This window comes from Centroberyx affinis, unplaced genomic scaffold, assembly GCF_046629955.1.
Source record: "Centroberyx affinis isolate AG114_WGS23_722 - 3 ecotype Tasmania unplaced genomic scaffold, CSIRO-AGI_Caff_v1 ptg006405l_1, whole genome shotgun sequence".
Lineage (NCBI taxonomy): Eukaryota > Metazoa > Chordata > Actinopteri > Beryciformes > Berycidae > Centroberyx > Centroberyx affinis.
In genome coordinates this window covers 106,551-127,925 of record NW_027283252.1, presented here as the reverse complement: position 1 = coordinate 127,925, position 21,375 = coordinate 106,551, and the positions used below count along the sequence as shown (strand labels likewise).

The following is a 21,375-nucleotide window of genomic DNA, read 5'->3' as shown; positions in this document are numbered from 1 at the left end:
TTTCTCCCTAGTATTTTTGTCATATGTTGTGCAAATGGCTATGGCGCTGGCAACACCGGCACCCTCCTATGAGAGCAAGAGGCGCTCAACTCGTGGTGAAGCCTGCCAAAAATTCTCCACCCAAAATTGAGCTTTTTTACCCTGCACAAAAAACAAACTAAAAAATACTTAACATATATTTTTTATTTTATGTTGTTTTATAAATAGACAAGACAAGAGTTTTTATTTATATTTCAGTGTACAATGTTCCTTACAACCTAGTTTTCATCTTTCAGCAGTCAGGTCAGAGTCAGGTAGGATTTGGACAATGTTTTCCAACTCATCCAGCAGATTAGCAAACGACGGTCTCCAGAATGAATCGATCTGAAACGAGAAGCACAGGCAAGACCGTTAATCATCACTGATCAGTGACAGGTAGATTAGCTGGGGTATTATGCAGTTCTCCAAGAGTGACAGAGGTGCGGTATATTGTATTGTAACTGTTAAACTGATTTTAGGGTTATGTTTATATACTATGTATTTTGAAGTTGGTTCCAATTGTTTCAAAGAGTTATGCCTTTTTTCAGGAGTTTATTAGCTTACTCTGCTACATGTGGTATTAAAATGCAATGAAACTTCCAGTAAAGAAATGGTGACATAGTGAGCTGTATTTAATAGTATTTAACAATAGCCGGGGAGTGTTGTGTGAATGCATAAATAAAGCCCTGTCTTCAACAAAAGCTGGGTAAAATATGTCAGAATAACCAGAAAGTAGTCTAAATTTATACAATATTTATACAATATTTATAGCCTAAAACAGGGGTCTAGGCAACCATGTGGAGGGCCCAGAGTATGGAGGTTTTCATTTAAAGTCTACACCAGGTCATTTCACCGATTAGTTCCTCCTCTCCAGTTGACAGCGTATTAATCAGTGAAATCACCTGCTGTAGTCTTTGGTTGGAATGAAAACCTGCAGACCTTCAGCCCTCCATGGCACCTGGTTGCCCACCTCTGGCCAAAAATATCATTACAATTCTTAAAACATCACAAAATATATTACCAAAAAGAGACACGCAACAGCCTTCAAAGTTAGTACACGAACATAACTCTACTGCTTTGATCGCTATACAGCATTCCTCCTGTTGGTGAGTGAATGTGTGACAGAGCCTTTGTTGATTCACTTTTGTGGCTTTGGCAGTTTTTGTTTAATGTCTGATGCCTTAACGCTTTGTTTGGAAGACTGATAACCGGTACGTTCTGGTATTCTACCGCTATGTTACCAATAATAAATCAAATTTTTTTCAGTAAAGTAGTTGATTGTTTTGCGTGATTATTTCAGCCTGATATTCATAAGTAGTAGTAGTATCTGACATATAATACTGTACAACAATATTTTTAGGCTATACGCCAAAAAAAGGCAATTCTATAAATTTTATTTAACGGTAACCGTTTAAAGCAATATTCCACTTAGTTTTAACACGGGGGTTATTTGGCACTTGACCACCATGAAAACCAGAATATAAACTAATCACCAAGATCGGATGCAGCTGGACGAGTTTGTAGTGTTCGGATTTTTACTGCCACGAAAATAGCTTGAAAAATTACATTTAACACGTTTGCACATATTCAGCGGAAGTCGTCATATGGCAAAAATTTTGCTGTGATGAAAATACAATGCACACACAAATAGTGAAGACACAAGACAAGATCAGTTAATCTAGGTCACAGTTTACATACAGCCTTAATTGTCTCATTCTTTTAGATTGCTGCATTTATAAAAATCTAAATCTAAAAAAAACAGCAACATAAAACTACTTAATCTAATGTCATAAAATCGCAGCTCCCTCCCGTCTCACTCCCCATTCCTTCTCCTACTCACCAGACAACATTTAGCAGGGAGCTCAATTAGGTGCCGCGGACAACCTAGAACCATCTCACTGAAGGCCTTCACATCCAGTCCATAGTCCTGCAACAGACAGACAAACACACATCATCAAATCCTAACAATATCTACTTAATACAATATAAAAATTCAAAACAAACTACATATTTTTAGACTGTTTAAACAGTCAGTGAGAAGCTAGCATGCAACTAGGTACAGCAGTGTTTTTTAGACTTTTTTTGCTGGACCTTAGTACAAAAACCGTAATTGTCGGGCAGTGTGTAGACTGATCTAAAAAAACCTGTATCTTACAGAATTTTTTTTTTACATTTACCTTACATTATAGGAACATTTATGGCAGCATGATACTGCCAACAGCTTGATATAAAGTTAAAATCGTTGAGTCAAAAATCCTCAGCTGTTGGACACCAATTTCGCCTTAACAATTTGGGGACCCATGTTGGGTCCAATGACCAAACTTTGGGTAACACCATCACTGCAAATCACAGACAGGACGTACTTCAACTGTGTTCTCTGCTGTTCTAATGACAATTTCAGACACAAGTTTAACTGAAACCTCAGTGGGCAAATTAAACCCTCAAGCTTCCATTGTCCCCAATATTGCTCTGGTGACCCCTATTCAAGTGTGTGTGTGTTGGAGGTTGGGGTAGAATAAAAGACTTCATTACCCATGGTCTGTGCAGAAATGTAGAGACAAAGGAACTAATAACCACATTCCTATTAACTCACTGGCCTGCTCAACCATCACATTGTGCATGACCACATTCTGCTGTAGATGTCTTCCAATTAGGAAACTGTGGAAATGTATTAATTATCAAGGTTGTTGCGTGAATTCCTCAGTCAAAAGAGAGTAGTGATTCATAGGGCAGGTGACTAATTCATAATCTAGAGGCCTTGTATAGAGCCAGAGACTCCACAGGATTGACAAAATGTCACAACACATATGGGTTGAAGATATACAGTATATGTGCCAATGTATTTGATTTGATTTATTTTGATTTTAAAACTTTGAATACTGCCTAACATGGAGGCCAGTATTACATGTCACTGACTTTTGTCAGTGAGAAATGTGTACTTCCCAAATCCTAACAGAAAGAGCCAATATCGTAATGGTGAGTATTATTGTTATATTATTTTATAGTATTTTGATGTATATACGCTGCCACATACTGTTTTGAAATAGTATAGTGCTTCAATTGTAATACATGCCATTTCCTGGAGGTCATGCCTGTTGGCCATTTTGGTGAAAGAAGCAAGCTAACTGCTACTGCTTACCTTGCTTGTGAATGTAATCTGCTTTCATCCTCGTTGTAAGCTTACAGAAGGCCATGTCTGCAAGTCATTTTGGTTTGTTGTTTAATATAGATTTTAGACAATTTTTATAAGGATAGAATATTTAGGTTTTATACCCAATAGTAAATCACGTGTACACTATGTAAAATTAATGGTGGATGTTATTTTTCTGTTGCAGTTTCACAAATATTATCATGATTGTCCAAGTAAATTTGAAGACAGCGCTACCTAGCAGCTAAACTGATTCAACAGTTAGGGAGGCTGGCATAATCATCAGCAAGATATTGATATTTTATTGTATCCCTCTTGGAACCGGTAAGGAATCAATTTCTTTTCTCATGGGCACCTGAGCTGGGTGGATGTTTACCGACATACAATAGGGGCTTGAAACCAGACCCTCCAGTTGAAGGGCGATCTCCCTGGTCTCCCTCCTCTTACCTCTTGTGGCTGAAACATCATTACCTCTGCTGCACTTGCCCCCAATTTAAACTGCTTGTGACAATATTATGTCCTTCTGAGTCTTGTTTTTAAGGCTTTGTCTTTGAAGAATGTGCACACTATAAGCCTCTTGTTGGAAACACAGAATAAAATCATATACGGTGCCTATTAAATATATTCACTTCCCTTGTGCCACAAAATTAGCTCATGATACATTTATTTGTGATTTTTAATCTAAAATATCCGCAAAGTACTCTTTTCTATCGAAGTGGAGTGGAAATTAAAGACAGTCCCTCCAGGAATTTGCGATTGCAATAATCAATGCACATTCAACCAATCCCCCCCATTATTTGTGAGAACTATTTTGCAAAATTACAGTGTTTTTTTCTGCAAGAAATGGTCAAATCTACAGAGGGCTTGTAATTTTGGCAAGTCATTGCACCTTTACACCTAAAAGGGTCCAATCAAACCATATGTACAAATTATCTTGGTTTTCTTATTCTACAATCAATGACAGGCAGTGGAGCTTTAGAGAGAGAGGAGATGGAGGATTGAGAGGACAATGACTTGTAGTTTCTTATGAGAGTTTTTTCACCTCTTCATGTGAAAGTAGTTGAGTGCACTTTTTCATTTAACCTGCAGTATTATAGTCTCCATTTATCCTGAGCCTTGGATTGTAGATCGTTAGACAATCACAAAGTCTATCTAAAACATGAATGGGCACTTTAAATGAAATTATACAGGTTTATAATCATTTAACACTCAAATGGACTGATTTTATTCGGTGCAGATGTTGAATTGAAGGTACATTTGTAAAGACTGGAATCCTAGCATGTTATTTTCCTTTGTTGTAACTTTGAGGCCAAGTTTTTTCTGTTCAGAAAATAGAAGAGTATTTCCAGTCATTTCTGCGATTGGCCTGTGGTTATTATTACAGGAAGGGATAATGACTTTTACTGACTTGCAATTTTTACAAATTCATGCAGTTATACTGCATAAAACACCTAAAACTCTGCAAATTGCAAAACCTTCTGCAATTTAAAGAAGTTTTGGTCACAATAATCACAAAAACAACTTTTCTGAAAATGTTAAAGTCTAAATTTCGAATGACAGCAAAATCTAGTTTTCTGCATTTTCTTCAATAAACAATAGTTTTTCTGTTGTAAATTTACACTTTCACATACATTTCTTGAATTTCCACTCTACATTCATAGAAAAGTGTACTTTGGATAGATTTCAGAAAAAAAATAACTTGTTACTCTAGATTTCCTTCCCTTGCAGTTATTTTTCTATGTCAGCGAGTTTAATGTTGGCCTGCTGACTGAGATTACTATAATGCCAGTGTCTGTCATTAGAGATTAATGGTTGTCTTTACCATAGTTCTGGGTAGAATGTCAGGATCTGCTGAGATGCGGCCCAGAATCTCACACATAACAATCCCAAAGGAAAAGACGTCCACCTGGAGGATAAACCATTCAAGTTAGATGCTGATGTCCACTATTAGATCCATTATTATATAATTTATACATTTTACAGCAGTTACCAGATGATCAGTTGATTTAAATCAATTCAATGCAATATAGCTAAACCTTTCTAAACTGTAGGTGTGAAATACATGCATCATACCAGAACGAGTAGGCAACTAAAATGTTTTGCTCAAGCAGAAGTACTACTAATTAGGTTAAATTTTACTCCAGTCAGAATATGAGAACTTGAACAGAGTATGAGGAAAAACAATACTCAAAAAGTAGTCTGGTCAAAGATACAAATACATACTAATTTTTAAGTGAAAATCAAGATTGTGTTATCTTCCTTCCCAAAAACTGTAACGATTACCCATTTTTGTCATGGTCCTGGCAAGTAATGTTACAGGAACATTATCAGTCCAATCTCATATTAACAAACCTACATTGTTAGTTATTGGATGCAAAGTTTAGAATGATTGTTTCACAGTAAAAGCTAGACATATTCACTAGCATTGCACTCACTACTATCATGTCTAAAAATAAAATAGGTAAATGTAGGAGTAAGTTGGAGTAGGAGTAAAAATCCTGAGAAAAGTGTTAGAGTAGCTGTAACAAGTTACTTTTCACTACTGTCCCATTAACCACTGCTAAAACGGAATATTGGTAATGCCATGTAGGGATGGGAAGCACCTTTTAATGAGTAGAATTTGTTTAAGTTTAACTGGAGATGCAAAATGGCACTCATGATGGTGACCCATAGTTGTACCTTGTGGTCATAAGGTTCTCCTCGCATCATCTCAGGAGCCATCCAGTAGGCTGATCCCACTGTAGACATCTTTCTCTTATTCCGTGAGCGCTCCACCTCCACCTCCACCTCCTTAGAGAGGCCGAAGTCTGCCACCACCGCCTGCCTGCCCCACGGTGTCACTTTGACCAGACAGTTCTGAAAAAATACACAGGAATAATATATAAATATAGCCGCATGCGGCAATGAACGAGGTCCAAGCACAGTGTGCTAAATTGTCCAAAGATGAGAAACCTTACTATTCATGTGAGCTTGCAGAGAATAGTGCCTTCATGTGACCAAGTGTCTCAAGACTTGGCAAGTCTCCTATCCTTGGACACAGTGACGTTCATTTTATGGGAATATAAGCACCTTTTCACACTCACTAACACAGTCACAGTTCCAAAAGCCAATGTCCATGTCATTGAAGAACCTAAGGTAGAATGGAAGTGATTTTGTTGGACCATGGGATTTGGAACTTTCCAATATGGAACTAACAGGCCACATGTATATAAATAAATAGGCCCATCTTTATACTGTGAATGCTTTTTGATATGTATAGTATGCTACCAACTTAGGTGAATTATACTCAAATATAAATTAATTGGGGGTTTTTCTAGCGATGGTTAATCAGGATTTCCGGGTTATATTTTTTTTTCCTATTTTTTCTTTCTTTGTAGAGATTTCATTGGTTTTTCCATGATCACACCTATGAGTGGGACCTATATCCATTCTGTAAATGAGGACCACCTGAACCTGTCTGATTCATTGCAAAACCTACCTGACGAAGAGCCTGTGAGGGCTCAAAACTGGCTCTGTTTTAATGTAGGATAAAGTAAGCAAAATATTGGGAGCTGCCACAGTGTTGCGAGTCTTTTTGAATTTACCATGGGATTTGGACTCACGACCCTTGCCTCCAAAAGCAGTTGACACACTCACTGACCTAGTGAGGGAGGAACACCATGCTGTGTTTCTCACATTATCACTTGACGAGTTGAACTTACGATTATGATTATGATCAGTTGACTATACTATTAATGGTATTATTGCAAGCTTGCAGAGAATAGTGGCATCATGTGACTAAGTGTCTCGAGACTTGGCAGTAAGGCTACTGACTGGTTTTCAAAAAATGCATATCTGTAGCCCTAGTCATGTGAGATCCATAGTTCAGTGCCTAATAAATGTCTTTTTTCAAGATAAAACTGCACATTTTAGAGTGGCCTTTTATTGTGACCAGCCCAAGGCACACCTGTGCAATAATCATGCCGTTTAATCAGCATCTTGATATGCCACACCTGTCCGGTGGATGGATTATTTTGGCAAAGGAGAAGTGCTCACTAACACGGATTTTAAAAAAAATTTGTGAACAAAATTTGAGAGAAATAAGCCTTTGCATAGAGAGTGTGCATAGAAAAAGTCTTAGATCTTTTATTTCAACTCATGAAAAATGGGAGCAAAAACAAATTTTATATTATATGATTTATATATTTATATTATATATTTATATTATATTAACTTTATATTTTTGTTCAGTATGTGTGACAAAGCAGCAGAGCACAGAGGTCGAAGGCTGTCTTCACCTCGTGTCTGAGCTGGTTGAAGTACAGGGCGGTTCTGGGAGAAAGTACTTCACAGCAATGTTGCAGGAGACTGACCAAAACTCCAGAGTGGTGGTGTTTGACACGCGTTGTCACAGGGTGTTCAAAAGTGTAGAAAAGGACAGATGAAGACTTGTTTTACTTTGCCTTGCATTGATCCTTTGTTACACTTAAGTTTTTGTTTTTAGTAAAGGCTTTAAGAATGCCTGTAATTTTGTGTTTTGTCCTTCTTAAGAGATTTTTGTTTATGTGTTTTTATAGGAGCACTATAAAATTGGATGGTGTTATTTTGACACCATCGCATCAGAGTCCTGGAAAGAGTGACATCCTTGTGAATGAGAAGTGCAGATTGACCTGTGTAAAAAGTTGTCCTTCAGCTGTGATGAAAGTCTGCTCAATGTGGTTGTTGACAAAACAGTTGGAGAAGTGTTGGCTGATCCTCGAGAATATCAGAGGGTGAGTGTATATGGCATGATGATCAATATGTTTTGTAAACCAGTGAAATGATGTGTGTAAGTGGAAATATATAATTTTTTAAAAGTAGTAATTATAATGATATGAATAACGAGAAAATTTCCCTAGAGAAAATGTTTGGGCTAGCTGTAAGCGGCTGATAAGAAAACCTAAGTTCTGTCCTAACGTTGCTCTATTCTCTGTGCAGGTACACATGACAGTGAGGATTCAGGAGCAGCACAAGCAAGGAGATGCAGTGACACGAAGTAACAAGAAGATGAAGAGAACTCTCTACGCTGTGGCAGATAAAACTGGGAGCGTTTTATTGACAGTTTGGGGTAATGTTACAGTGCTTGTTGGAAAGTGGTATAATTTGACAAATGTATCTGTGTGCATGTTACGCCCCAGCCTTGGTCGGCCCTTTAAAACACTGAACTCAGTATATCACCGAAAACCAGAGCTGTAGCCCACTGCAATACACTGAAGCGTGCCCCCACTTAGGATTACCACCAAAAATAAAAAAGGCAAAACAACAAAGTGGCAAGCTCTTTAAACCTGCCCGGTGTCTACCTAGTCAGGGTGCTCCAAACCGAAACTCCAAGCTACTGAAGCAGTTACCCAGTCAAAAGCACAGATAAACAAGCAGCAACAACCACAAATGATCTAACAAAAGAGATGACCGCTACACTCAAAACAAAGGCCACTAGATGCACCCAAAAACCCGGACGAGCCCCCAGTTGTTGCGCCCCACCCTTGGTCGGCCCTATGGAGTGAACAACACTCCACCATTGACCCAAAATAAAACTCTACTGACACCTTTTAAAATTACCCAAGCCATGGGATTTATTGACATACAAAACAACCAAGACACTAAATCAAGACTACAAACAACTGTCAAAAGACGACAACAACACTAAATAGAATCCCAGGCTGAGAGGCAGCAAGACCAGCAGTCCACAAACCAGAAGTCTTTCCCTGGAACAGGAGCTTGGAGCATTTAACCACTTCCTTTCCTGGGCCAGGTGCACATCATTGAGGACTGATCAGGTGTAGAAGACCTGGGCGGAGCTATAGAGACAGGAGAGGAAAAGGGACAAACAGCACAGGGAACACATACAGCCGTAACAGCACATGTTTAATGGAAGTGTTATCCTGAACACCACAAGTCAGTCGGCCATTCAGCAGGTTGAGGACAATGGTCTAGCTGCAGAGGTAATCCATGAAACTGTGAAGATGGTTGTGGGGGAGCCAGTTGGCGCTGACGTAAAACTGGAGTACTTGTGCCCCAGAAACCATGTGCTGCCTGCTGTAAACACGGCTACATTCATGACACGCTGTGCTTTGTGCAAGTCATTTTGTAAAAATACAAAACTAACAACTGCGGTTTGTGGTGAGCTCACTGTGCAGGATAGCCAAGGTGGTCAGCTGTCCTTTAGTCTCAATGATAATAATAAATAAATAAATAATAATCATATACTGTATACAATTCATTTTGAGTTGCAACAGAAATGTTGTTGAGAGAACAAAAAGGTGCATAAAAATGCTGCATATCATCGCTGTCGGGTTAAAAACCTTGTATCTCCAAAATGTCAACTTTTCAGGAGTTGCCTTGTTTTTAGCTTGTTGACTTTGCATTTTTGAGGGGTTTTTTTTAAAGGGTTTTATAAACCCCAGAGGGCGTGGAATATTCTCAACTATTAGAGAGGCATGTAATCCTTCAATTGAAGTGAAAATAAATGTCATCAAATGGGAGGTAAAGGCTTTTCAACGCCAATATGTGGTTGTGTTGTATTAGATTGCCAAATGTACTGCCATGCCATGATATCAACACAAGAGGTCAGTGTGACACTTCATTCTCCCAAGACATGTAAAACCTTCATTGAAATGTGGGTAGTGTCTGATGCTCAAGGAAACAACACTATCCTTTATGTTGGTAGACTTTAAATGCCACTAACTGAGGGTAAAAGCCAGGCTACTGTCATACACAGAGGCTATAAGGAAAAAAAAAATCAGAACAATATTTTGTTATTACTGTAAAAGATGGGCCTCTGCAAAACTCATGGAAGAGGCATCAGGTTCTGCTTTCTCTCTGCCACATTATCCAGTCTGAGATCTTCCCTCAGCACTACCAGTGGTCATTTAAATAATTGAGAAGTGACCGGGTGGTGTGGGAGTTATTTTGTTTGCGTAGGCCTAGTGGTGTTGACTGAAAGGAATTCTAGATTTGGCCTGAGGTTACAAGCATATATCTGTTGGGGTGACTGGCCAGTGATGTATCATGCACAAAAGGGCTGATCTGGACCCACGCTACTTCACACTGCACACTTCCAGTAAGAGCAGTGAATGGATAACCAGTTAACTTCTTGTATACAGAAGCACCGCCCCTGTCAAAAGTTAGTTAAGATTTTGCTGCTTTTTATGTACAGTGATGAATGAATTTCCTATGTATGGGATCAAGATAGTTGTACTTCAGATTGAACATTCTAGGGATTATTCTATCTTTCTATTCCTCTGGCAGGTCTCTGTATGCTGGTTGTAGTTATAGCTGGGCGTTGGTTTTTTTTTGTTTGTTTGTTTTTAGTGGCCTCTAATAACAGTTATGGGAGGATCAAAATGACCACACGGCCACCCTCCACTTCTGAGTGCCCCCAACACTGATGTGGTCTGAAACAGGGGAGATTGTTTAGGACTGTAATGATGGAGGGGTGGACAGAGGATGGAGAGTGTGAGTGTGTGTGTGTGTGTGTAGGGGCGGTGGATGATGTGTGCTTGTACAAATGTTTTACGTGTCTACTGGACATTTTGTAAACAACTATTGTATTTGTGTTGCCCATCTTCTTTCACCAACAGGCACACACCTGAATCCCACACCTGGATGTTAGACAATTAATAGATTTTTACCATTTTATGATCTCCATACAACTCACACTCACAGGAGGTACAGTAAACTGCATGGGCCAGTATTATTCTGTGCGACAAGAAATCCTACACCTGAATATTGCTGTCTAAACTAACAAACATAACAAACATAGCTTGGAATTATTACGATAAGCATTCAGCAGTAGTTGCAAGACACTCCACATAGGAAAAATGAAATTAGCCAATTTGAACCCTAACACTAACCCTAGCATAAACATTTTCAAAATCTAACTTCAGCCACAAGTAAAGACATGTTTATAGAACTAAATTATATGCATGTACACTGTACCACACCTGAATCTGCTTGTTTACACTGTGACGTGTCACAAGCTATCTGTTAAGAGCGGCACCTCTTCATGGCGACTCGAGCTGGAGCTTTGGTTCAGCGTCATTTTGGCCTGCTGTTCATGGTACAACAGTCTGAGAAACCACCTTAAAAACAGGCTGCAGACCTGTCAGAATAGGTTAGGAAAGAAGATTCTGGGTGTCCCTATGAGGACCCATCTTGACCGCTGTCCAAGTCTCGGACGGTTCAAGGTTGATGTTAGTCCCCACGGTGCTGTCCTCAAATACGTAATAAATTATTTCAGTTCAGAGTTTTCAGTTCAGAGAAAGTTCAGAGTTTCTACACTAAGGTCAGCACCACTGATTTTATTCCTTTTAGATTTAAGACTGATTTAGGGAAGGACACTTTTCAGTTCACAGCAACCAAACTGTGAAATTGCTTTTCAGGTAGACTGAAGATTATCAGCAGCTGGGGTGGTTTTAAATTTAAGCTTTAAAAATGGCTTGGGCATCCTGGTGGCTCAGTGGACTAAGGTAAGCACCATATAAACGCAAAGTCCTGGATTCAAATCCAATCCAGGACCTTTGTCACATGTCATCCCCCTCTTTCTCACAGTCTTTCCTGTCTCTTTCTACTAAAAAAAACACTGTCTAATAAAAATCTAGCACAGATTTATTGATTTTGAGCTATTGTTTGTATTGATATGAGCCTATAATATAATCTTGAGCTTTGTGCTACCCTGACACTTTTCTTTTAATTCATGTATACCTTCTGTCTGAAGAACTGTATGAGTTATTAATTGAAACTTGTCAATAATCCATAAAAAGAAAATGGAAAGCCGCACGCTCTTAATCTGCTCCAAACTTGATCTGCTTCCTACTTGATCCCTTTCTAACAAATCAAAAAATGTCACATTTTATCATTCTTCATGAGGAGGAAACAAGGTAGGCAGTTAAGTGGCTTAAGTGAGACAGACCTTCACATTCACAAGAAAAGCTCCCCTACAGTCAGTCATTTGTATCTGCGGCATGCTCTCTGGAATCTGCCTCTCTTGACACAAAACTAAAACAGCGTGAATAAAGAGGCAATTATGTTTCAAAGAGGGTTGTACTTTCATCAAGATGTCGAGAGAAACAAACGCGAGGTAATGAAAAATGCAAACCCCATAGCTCAGCATCTTCTGAAAGGTTTAGTTCAGTAGTTCAATGCATGTGAGTGAGAGATTTGTAAAAGTGTGTGCGTGTGTAGGAGTATTGCACAGGCTGCTTTTCCTTAGTCTTGGTGGTAATGCAGGCACATAATTCAACACCCAAAGCAGCTTTACTGCCACATGCCTCAGGAAGTATTCATTCTAAACATCTTACATCTAAGAAGTAGTTTATGACTGCTGTAAAACAAATGTAAATTTGTTGATATACTTTTAATAAATAACTGTCAGAGCTGCACTCAGTATAGCACAGTAGTCCACTTTTATTAATACTTATACTGAGCATCAAAACCTGTAATTAGTTAAGTGTTGTTTGAGTTTTCTATCTAGTCAGTGGTGTCCATCTGGGTGCTTAAGTTGAGTAATATAAGGGGAAAAAGTTTAATACCTGACCGAACTATAAAGTGGATTATGCACTATACACTAAAACAAGGTGCCTGTGCTGACAGTGATCATATACTGTATACTACCGGTGTGGCTCTCAGCCTGAAGTGGCACACTTCATCTAAACAGCAAAATGCCAAGGTGCACCAAATTCTCAAAAAGGTTCACTCAAAGCCTTGTATGATCTTACAATAAGCTCACTGTCACAGTAAACCATTGGACTCTTCAACTTCACACGAAAAAGTAGACTTAACTTTAGGCTCTGTGATGGGGAGACGCCGCCACCATCAGCCAAACAGCACCACAGACAGCCCTCGTCTGGGTCAGCTCCACAGCACCAGAGCCCCATTCCCACAAACGGAGTCAATGAGACACACCTGCCACTCATCAGGGATCATTAGTGGCCTGTTAACAAGAGGCAGCCCACAGCGCTAGGCAGGTCAGTTGTGAGCAAGCCTCACGCCTCACGTCTCACGTCTCCCTCTCTCTTTTTCCTACCTCAGACGGAGACGATGGACCTGCCACAGAGCTGCACTGGCAAACCCCACGGACCAGACAACTCCACCACCGTTTCCCCCGCTCACTTCTTACTCTCTCAGTTCCCAATAAAGAACCACAGAGAGGGAGATTGTTTTCCACTAATCTGCCGTATCCCCTGGTAGTGCTGCCCCAACCCACATCTCCCCATGCCACAGCTTAATTAAGTAATTTTGTCAGACACTGATTTGTTTTGCAGTAGAGAAAACATCTCAACTGAGCTCATTCAGTGGACACTGCTGTAAAAGCTGTGGTCTAAAGCTGAGGCCTTGGGGCTGATGTAAAACACTGTCAGGTGCTATACTGTACCCTGGTGTTGAGGTCTCTGTGGTAGACATTGTTGTGGTGCAGATAGGTCATTCCTCTGCAGATATCACAGGCCAGCTCCGCCTTCTCTCTCCAAGACAGAGACACATCCTTCATGGCCAGCAGCTCTTCCAGGCAGCCTCCATTCACATACTTACACAACACACAAAACAATAATGAATCAATCACAGCAGCATACAGCATACCATTTGCCCACATGGGCAACATTATTGGGCAAATGGTTCAAGAGTTATTGACATTTTTCTGCTGTGGCGCCTCCTATGGGCCAAATTTCCAGAGATTTTGCAAGCCACAGCATAGTCACCTGTTGATGAGGTGGGCCACATTAGGAACGCAAAGTCTGATATTTATGAAACAATAAGGTTCCAGCACTTGATGCTTGGACCCTCAAAATGATTACTAATAATTATTTGCTAATATTCAAACATTCTCAAATGTACAATGCCAGTGGGAATTGGACTGTCTGATTATACATGAACGCAAACAGTGTGACACTCACCTCCAATATTGGATATAGCTTATCTTCTCTCACACAGATTCCAAGATATCTGTAACAGTCCATAAGCACATCAGTGTTACATGTGTATATCTTGAAATATTTTATTCATGCCATTTCAATTGAATCTCAAGACAAAAAGGTGTGTTTTTATTTTTTTTTTATCAAAATGAATTGAATGTTGCACTATTTCAAAGACCGCTGATGCTATTGATTTACACACATTTACAATGGAATACATGTACTTATGAATGCTTAGCGGACAGGGTGGTCAGTGTTGAGGGTCACAGAAACTCACCTGACAATGTTTGGGTGTGAGAGTTTCTGCAGCAGCCTGATTTCCTGTGCGATGCTGTCTTGGTCGACCTCGTTGTGGTACATCTTCACCACCATTATTTTGTGAGTTTTGCTGTGCATGACCTGGAAGACATGGGACGTTATATTGACTTGGCCACTTTATATCACTGTTGTTATCTTATCATCAAGTAAAATATATTAAATGAGGAGATGAACCCACACACGTTTGGAAAAAGAAATGCCCACACAGCGGTGTATAATGCAAATATTAGTTTAAGAACAAACTGATGTTGTAAACCAAAATTTATCTTTGTTATTGCATTTTTGTTGTGTCTTTGTCACTCTAGCACCCTTACGTATTATTTATTTAATAGTGAGCCTCTGTGTTTGTTGCATGCTGGTTCCTTTCCTCTCTTAATACATTGTGCCTTCATTGGGAACGTACACACTTGTGATATTTGCATGGACTCGCTATTGAAGAGCACGCAGTCCATTTTGTGCAAAAGAAACAGCTGGGCTGTTTCACCCTCAGGTATCCACAGCTTCTACATCCATATCACATTCCTGTTGTGCACATTTAGGTGCATGTGTAAGACTACAAATTTGTCACAAAATCCCATCTAAAGTTATAATGTACGTCAACGCTTTTGAGAATTGAAAACTTTTTGAAAGGAAGCATAGTATTGTATATAAATAACACAATCCATAGTTTCAGAAATATCAACAGCAGACAAAAGTGTGCTTGGACTGGGTCAGAGCAGAGAGCTAATAACTGGTGTTCAAGCTTTACTGTGTCATTTTGACTCTCAGGGCGATACTAGCTCAGTCATACACCATGTTCCCTCAGTAAAGCATCTTTTTGGCTCAGGCTGTGGGAAATACTGAGTCTATTAAGAAGGTGGAGGAAAACTAATTTCCTTCATGCTTTCTCATTTACGTAATTACCCACACACCACAGCCTCTAAGCTATTCACACCCAACGTCTGTTGATCAGCACCATGTGCCGTCATACCTTTTGTAATTTATGTTTCATAGACTTTACAAAACAAAAATCTTAGTCATGAAAACAAAAAAGTGACAATCGTGAGAACACAGAAGATTTTTAGAATGTCACTCACTGAGTAGTTTAAGTACCTTGAAAACCTCTGAGAAAAATCCACTTCCAATCAGTTCGGTACTGAAGTTCTCCCAGGACTCCAGCTTGCGGATGGCGGTGCGGAGCCGACATTCCACCTAACACAGGGTTGGGAGGACTTTCAGGTTAGGGTTAGGAGGACTTTCAAATGTAAGCCATTATAGATTACACATTTTTTTTTTGGTCATCGTTTTTTTTTTTTTTCATGTAATCCATTATCCATGTAATCTGACCTGGCAGGAGGGGTCTGAAGGTCTGGATGTCAGGGTGATCGTGGGGTCGGGGCTCACGCTGAACAGTTTGTCTGGGGAGAGTCAAGTCACAGAGGGTTAAGGCAGTTAACATGGGAATTTGGTGGCATCTGGATTTGAGATTTTTACAGTTTCCACAAGAAAGAAAAATCTCAGTTTTCATATAAAAGTAAATTAAATTTGTAGCCACTGCTAAAGTTAATTATGATGCAACTTCAGTGGTATTTACATGTAGCAAGGTGTATTTTACCAGTTCATTCATTTGACATCAAGGAAACAAGGAGGTAAGAATCCTATTTTTTTATAAATATCCCTCTCAAAAAAGGGCACCGTCATCAAAGTCATTCTGATTTAAACATTCCTTTCCCTGCACTTCTACTGCCTCTTGAACAACCATTTGCCAGCCAGTAAACAGTAGATTCAGTTGTTGACCCTCAGGAAGTCTTACTTTCCTGAATCTTACTGTACCTGAATCTTTTTGATGTGTATGAACTCCTGACTGCTATAAATAATGAGTTAAAAAAAAACTGGCAAGTACAGGAAAAACCACTGTTGCAAAATATCAATTCTTGCCGCACAACAAATCTGAAGGGGAGTGACACAGACAGGAATAACAGAATTCTCCTTAAAATCTGATTTATGGTTAACCTGGTTAACCTGACATCATGCACTAAGGACTCAAAGTACAAGATCCATATTTAGTGCCTAAGGGCCAAATAGGCCCTTTTGCTAAACATACAATATTGTACAGACAGATGCAGTCATCGTCGAGGTTTCTCTTTTCATATGCTTTGTGCACTGCTGCTCCACATCCAAGAGGGATTGCATAGAAAATCATACAGCCTAGATTTAGGTCGGGGAAATTTATGCAATGGCTTTACTGTACAGTTTGCTACAACATGGGGTGTATTATGGAGCACTCACTCTGCAACAATGTAAATAGACAAGCATGGCATTTTAACTGATGCATCTTTGAGTTTTTACAAATCTTTGAGTTTTTAAATAATTAGGATTGGTCCCAGAATCCAGAATCTCTTTCTCATGTAGGGGGCAGTGTCAAATTTCTGTATCTTCATCTTGTCATGCTCTCTGGTTTTTACTCTCTTAACAGTATTATTTATTTCTCCTGTGTCCCTTTCCCTCTGGCCAGATACACCTGGGTCTGATGTCAGGGGAACGACAGCAGTCACAGTAGCTTTCAACAACATGAGCCTATTCTATTTGGGTCGTTGATTGGGTTACATTCGCGTGCAACAAAGTTTTTACCTGCCAGGCTGTGACAGAGATACACACAAGGTGAGATCATGAAGGGCGCATGAGCTCATCGTCCAATTTCTGGGTTTATTTGAAGTGTTGAATGGCACTTTGCACACAAGCACGCACACACACACGTTTTTCCCCTTTTTGGAGCCTTTCAAACTACCTGGATCACCTACCACACTTTAGACATTGTGGCTTTACAATACTGACAAAAAGGTATTTTTCATTCACTTTACTATCATCTATTAGTATTATTAGTGTGCTTGCTGGAGGCAGCTACTACTGTTACTCATTCTTTATTTACGGTCCACTTTGTTGCTCTAATGTACAACTTTTCTTTCCCCTTAAGTAATTGTGCAGCCCTATTGGATGTGCTGAAAATAATCTTGCCTGTGTTCATTGTGCCCATGATTACTCTCATACAAGACATCCCTCATCAAGCACAGATAACACGACCATGCCAGACAATATATTGTGTCACAGCAACATAAAATCTCTTACCAGATTCTTTCAATCTGCGCTTCTCCAGCCCCTCATCAAACTCCAATCTGCACACAAGTCCTTCAATCATTCCACTCCCCGGTTCACGTCCAATCCCCTCACACAATTTCATTACAAAATCTCTGCCACATAGCTGGTGGAACAAAGCACATTACTGCAATACACATGGTGGGAATAAGTGGCAATCCTATTAGAGGCAGTCAAAGTGGCCGCCAGAGCCAGGGGGGTTGCCCATGTAACAACCACAATATTTAACTTTTCCATCTATCAACAATGAGGCACTGATTACACAAACTGATTACAAACTGATGTAAACATCGAGGTGGAATATGGGCACACAGTGGGATTAGTATGATAATTTGGGGCTAATGCCTGGCTAAATGAACAAAAAATTAAATTAAAAGTGCATCCTGAAATTAACTTTACACTTGCCCTAGTACAACGCCCCCATAGGGTAATAATACAGGTAGCTTTTTGTTTATTTTACAATTGAGAATGTGGTGGGGAGGCATGAGAGGGCAGAAATGAGAAATATAAAAACATGGAACTGGGACCATGTATGTGTGGCTCTGGCAATGTCTTATGGTTCCCATCCAAAAATTTGTGAGGACAACTGTCTCATAGTAAATATAGTTTATCCCTTCTACTTGGGCTCATTAGCCATTATTTACACATTTAGAGACAAATTAAGAGACTCAGAGACATTTATGACATCTGTTGAAAAGTATTGAAATCTTCAGTACTGAGTGACAGGACTTCACATACAGTGCAAAGGCACAGTGAAAGACATACTATTAAAAATTGGATTCACTAATAATCTAAAGCTATGTCCATTCCAGCAGAGTGGCATGCAGCACGTTGGCAACTGTAAGGTGTAGTTAGCCCAGAGTGCGTTGGTCCAGTGAGCCATTAGGAAGTTATGCTGGATAGATAAGATGCATGGAATAAATTCATCCAGCCATGCTGCTAGATAGAAACTAAATAAAAACAGTTATCAGCTAATCATGTGCAATTGCCTCTCATGGTGCCATGATATAATCTAACACCCGCCAAGCGGAACTGACAACTGAAATAATGTCAGTGACAAAAGGTAAAACTGTTTAAAGTACTTTCTGGTAGAGGCAGGCAGTGATAAATGTCATTTTGTAATTTTTTCTACAACCACAAGTTTATGAGAAATCAAAGCAAGGTTTACAAGAATGGATCACGTGTTTCCAGACAAAGCAAATGCCCCAACCGTTCCAAGTGAAAGTGTCTCCCATGATTTCTCAGGAGACAAACATGATCTCTCAGGAGATCATGTTTGTACACGGGCAAGACATCTGACACTTTTATCTTCTATTGTTGGTGACAGAAACAGATACCCTCACTCTTGGCTGCGTCATATTTTGTGAGGAATGAGGATGAGATCATTATTGTCATCTCACATGCACACAAATACCATACATACACACCTCTGAAAACCAGCTCGTCTGGTTTGTAACCATGTTTTTTTCAATTTTTCTTTTAGCAGATATTGTGAAAGTGTGGTTGTTATGGTTATGTATTGCTGGCATGGGACAGCGGTTTGGCAGAGCTGTGCTTGTGCAAAAAACAAACAGCACATACAAACACACTTGCACACACTGCCTGGACTCTCCTCTTGGACACCATATCGTACTGTGAAAACAAGTCTATCTGCAGCATGAAAGCATTTTGGATCATGGACATTTCAGAGGGAAGTATCTCATGCAACTCGTGTCCCTTGACAATGCAAAGCCTCAAAATCAATGCATGGTGCACCGATTATTTAAGTGGTGCCACTTATTAGCATTTGTATGACATACTGAAGTACGTAAGTGAAATGTGGTGATGCTAGTGGGGCTACAGCATGCACCGTCTATCAATTTTTGACAACATTTGACAACTAGCGCGCAAGCTGGGTTAAGCTTTGTAGGTCATGCAGAGGCCCACCCACCAATGAAGAGGCAAATGGTCAGCAGATGATTCCATAACATAAGAATTGACGGATAGTGAAATACACAATACAAATAACCAAGTCAACACCTAAACACAATAGCCATACAGAATGAGATTAGTGCCAGTAGTGTATGAATTGCATACATTTTAATGTAAAAAAAAAGGATTCGTTGAATAAATTAATTACAAAATTGAATGTGTAAGGACAAATTTGAAATTGAATACAACCGCTTGAAATTGAGTGATTTTTGCTTTTTGTTCCCTGAGTGTCAACTAGAAGGTATCTGCATCCTACAAGGCTGCCAACAATGAGGTTGGATGTTGATGAAAGCGAGGCAGTGCAGAGTGTATGCGTTTCCAAGCAGCCCGCACGTGTCGGCCATCATGACTCATTAATGCTCCCGTTGACACCGGGGCATGAGAGAGAGAGTGTGTGTGTGTGTGTTGTACGCATGTGTGCGGTCCATGTGGGTGCTGTTGCCTTGTACTGATGTCGGTAAGAGGATCTATGCTGTGTTGTGCTTTGCTGTGTTAATAATTCAGAGAGGAACTCTGAATTATTAGAGAGAAAATCTCTCCTCAATGTCCTCCTTATGTCTGTGTGTGTGTGTTTGTGTGTCCTGTGGCCCCTGTGACCTGGCCTGCTCAGGTTACATCCTGTTACACTAGCCTCTTTGGCTCTGTAAAGGATGTGGGACTGTGCATATGTCTACTGTGCATGTGTCTGTGCGAGTTAGGACAATGAGCAATTAAATCTTGATTGTGCCCATGCAAGGTGAGAATAGAGGCACTAGAAATCTAATTTACTGATATGATCTTTGCTTTTGTGCCTAAAAGTCAGCTTAGATTTCAAAAGAAGATTGGCAGATTGACTTAAAAAGAGATTTGATTGTGAGAGGCCTGGTGTCAGGTCTAAGAATACACTCACTGCACACTTTATTAGGAACACCATACTAATACTGTGTAGGTATTAGCTTTCAGCTCAGTGTCAACCGGCTACCAAAGTGACATCCTCCTCAAGGTTGGACGTGTTGCTTTCTGAGATGCTTTTCTGCTCACCACAGTTGTAGAGAGGTTATCTGAGTTACTGAAGCCTTTCTGTCAGCTCCAACCAGTCTGGCCATTCTCCTCTGACCTCTCTCATCAACAAGGTGTTTCCGTCCGCAGAACCACCGCTCACTGGATGTTTTTTTGTTTTTTGCACCATTCTGTATAAACTCTAGAGACTGTTGTGCGTGAAAATCCCAGGAGATCAGCAGTTTCAGAAATACTCGCCAGCCCGTCTGGCACCAACAACCATGCCACGGTCAAAGTCACTGAGATCAAATGTTTTCCCCATTCTGATGTTTGATGTGAACGTTAACTAAAGCTGCTGACCTGTATCTACATGATCTTATGCATTGCACTGCTGCCACATGATTGGCTGATTGGATAATTGCATGAATATGAAGGTGTACAGGTGTTCCTAATAAAGTGCTCGGTGAGTGTATATCAAGCACCACAGTTTAGACAGATTAGAATCAAGACTGAACAGGATCCTCACTACTTGAGTTCCTTTAGTGGGAAACAGGACAGCTGATTTAAAAATAGACTAAGCCTAAACCTATGCCAATAAGATGCCATATACAGTTTGATAAACAGACTTAGATTTTACAAATAATCTGTAATTATTTTGGCCTCTTGATAAACAACAGAGACCAGGTTGCCTTCACTAATGATTGTGTATCAATATTGAGCTACAAAGCCTAACAGCAAACTTCAAAGTTTATCACCTGTTCTGACAAAAGTATAATAGGTACATGAGTTTTTTGTCTATCATTTAATAGCATTTAATGATATTGTTTTTGTTGATATGAAATCTAAACCCTACAAATGACCTTATAACAAAAAAGTAGCTATTAC

At 39.7% G+C, this 21,375-nt stretch overlaps 1 protein-coding gene across 1 annotated transcript; it reads right to left on the bottom strand.

Annotated features, from left to right (window-relative positions):
• Positions 1–225: 225 nt before the first annotated feature.
• Positions 226–17,203, bottom strand: LOC139638492 (dual specificity testis-specific protein kinase 2-like). The gene is made up of 11 exons (XM_071512636.1): positions 17,190–17,203; positions 17,020–17,027; positions 15,736–15,806; positions 15,502–15,600; positions 14,369–14,490; positions 14,074–14,122; positions 13,557–13,706; positions 5,846–6,022; positions 4,989–5,072; positions 1,859–1,945; positions 226–363 (listed from the first exon to the last, which is right to left on the bottom strand). The coding sequence occupies exons 1-11, from the start codon at positions 17,201–17,203 to the stop codon at positions 265–267; spliced, it is 960 nt and encodes a 319-aa protein (XP_071368737.1). The 3' UTR covers positions 226–264.
• Positions 17,204–21,375: the final 4,172 nt, after the last annotated feature.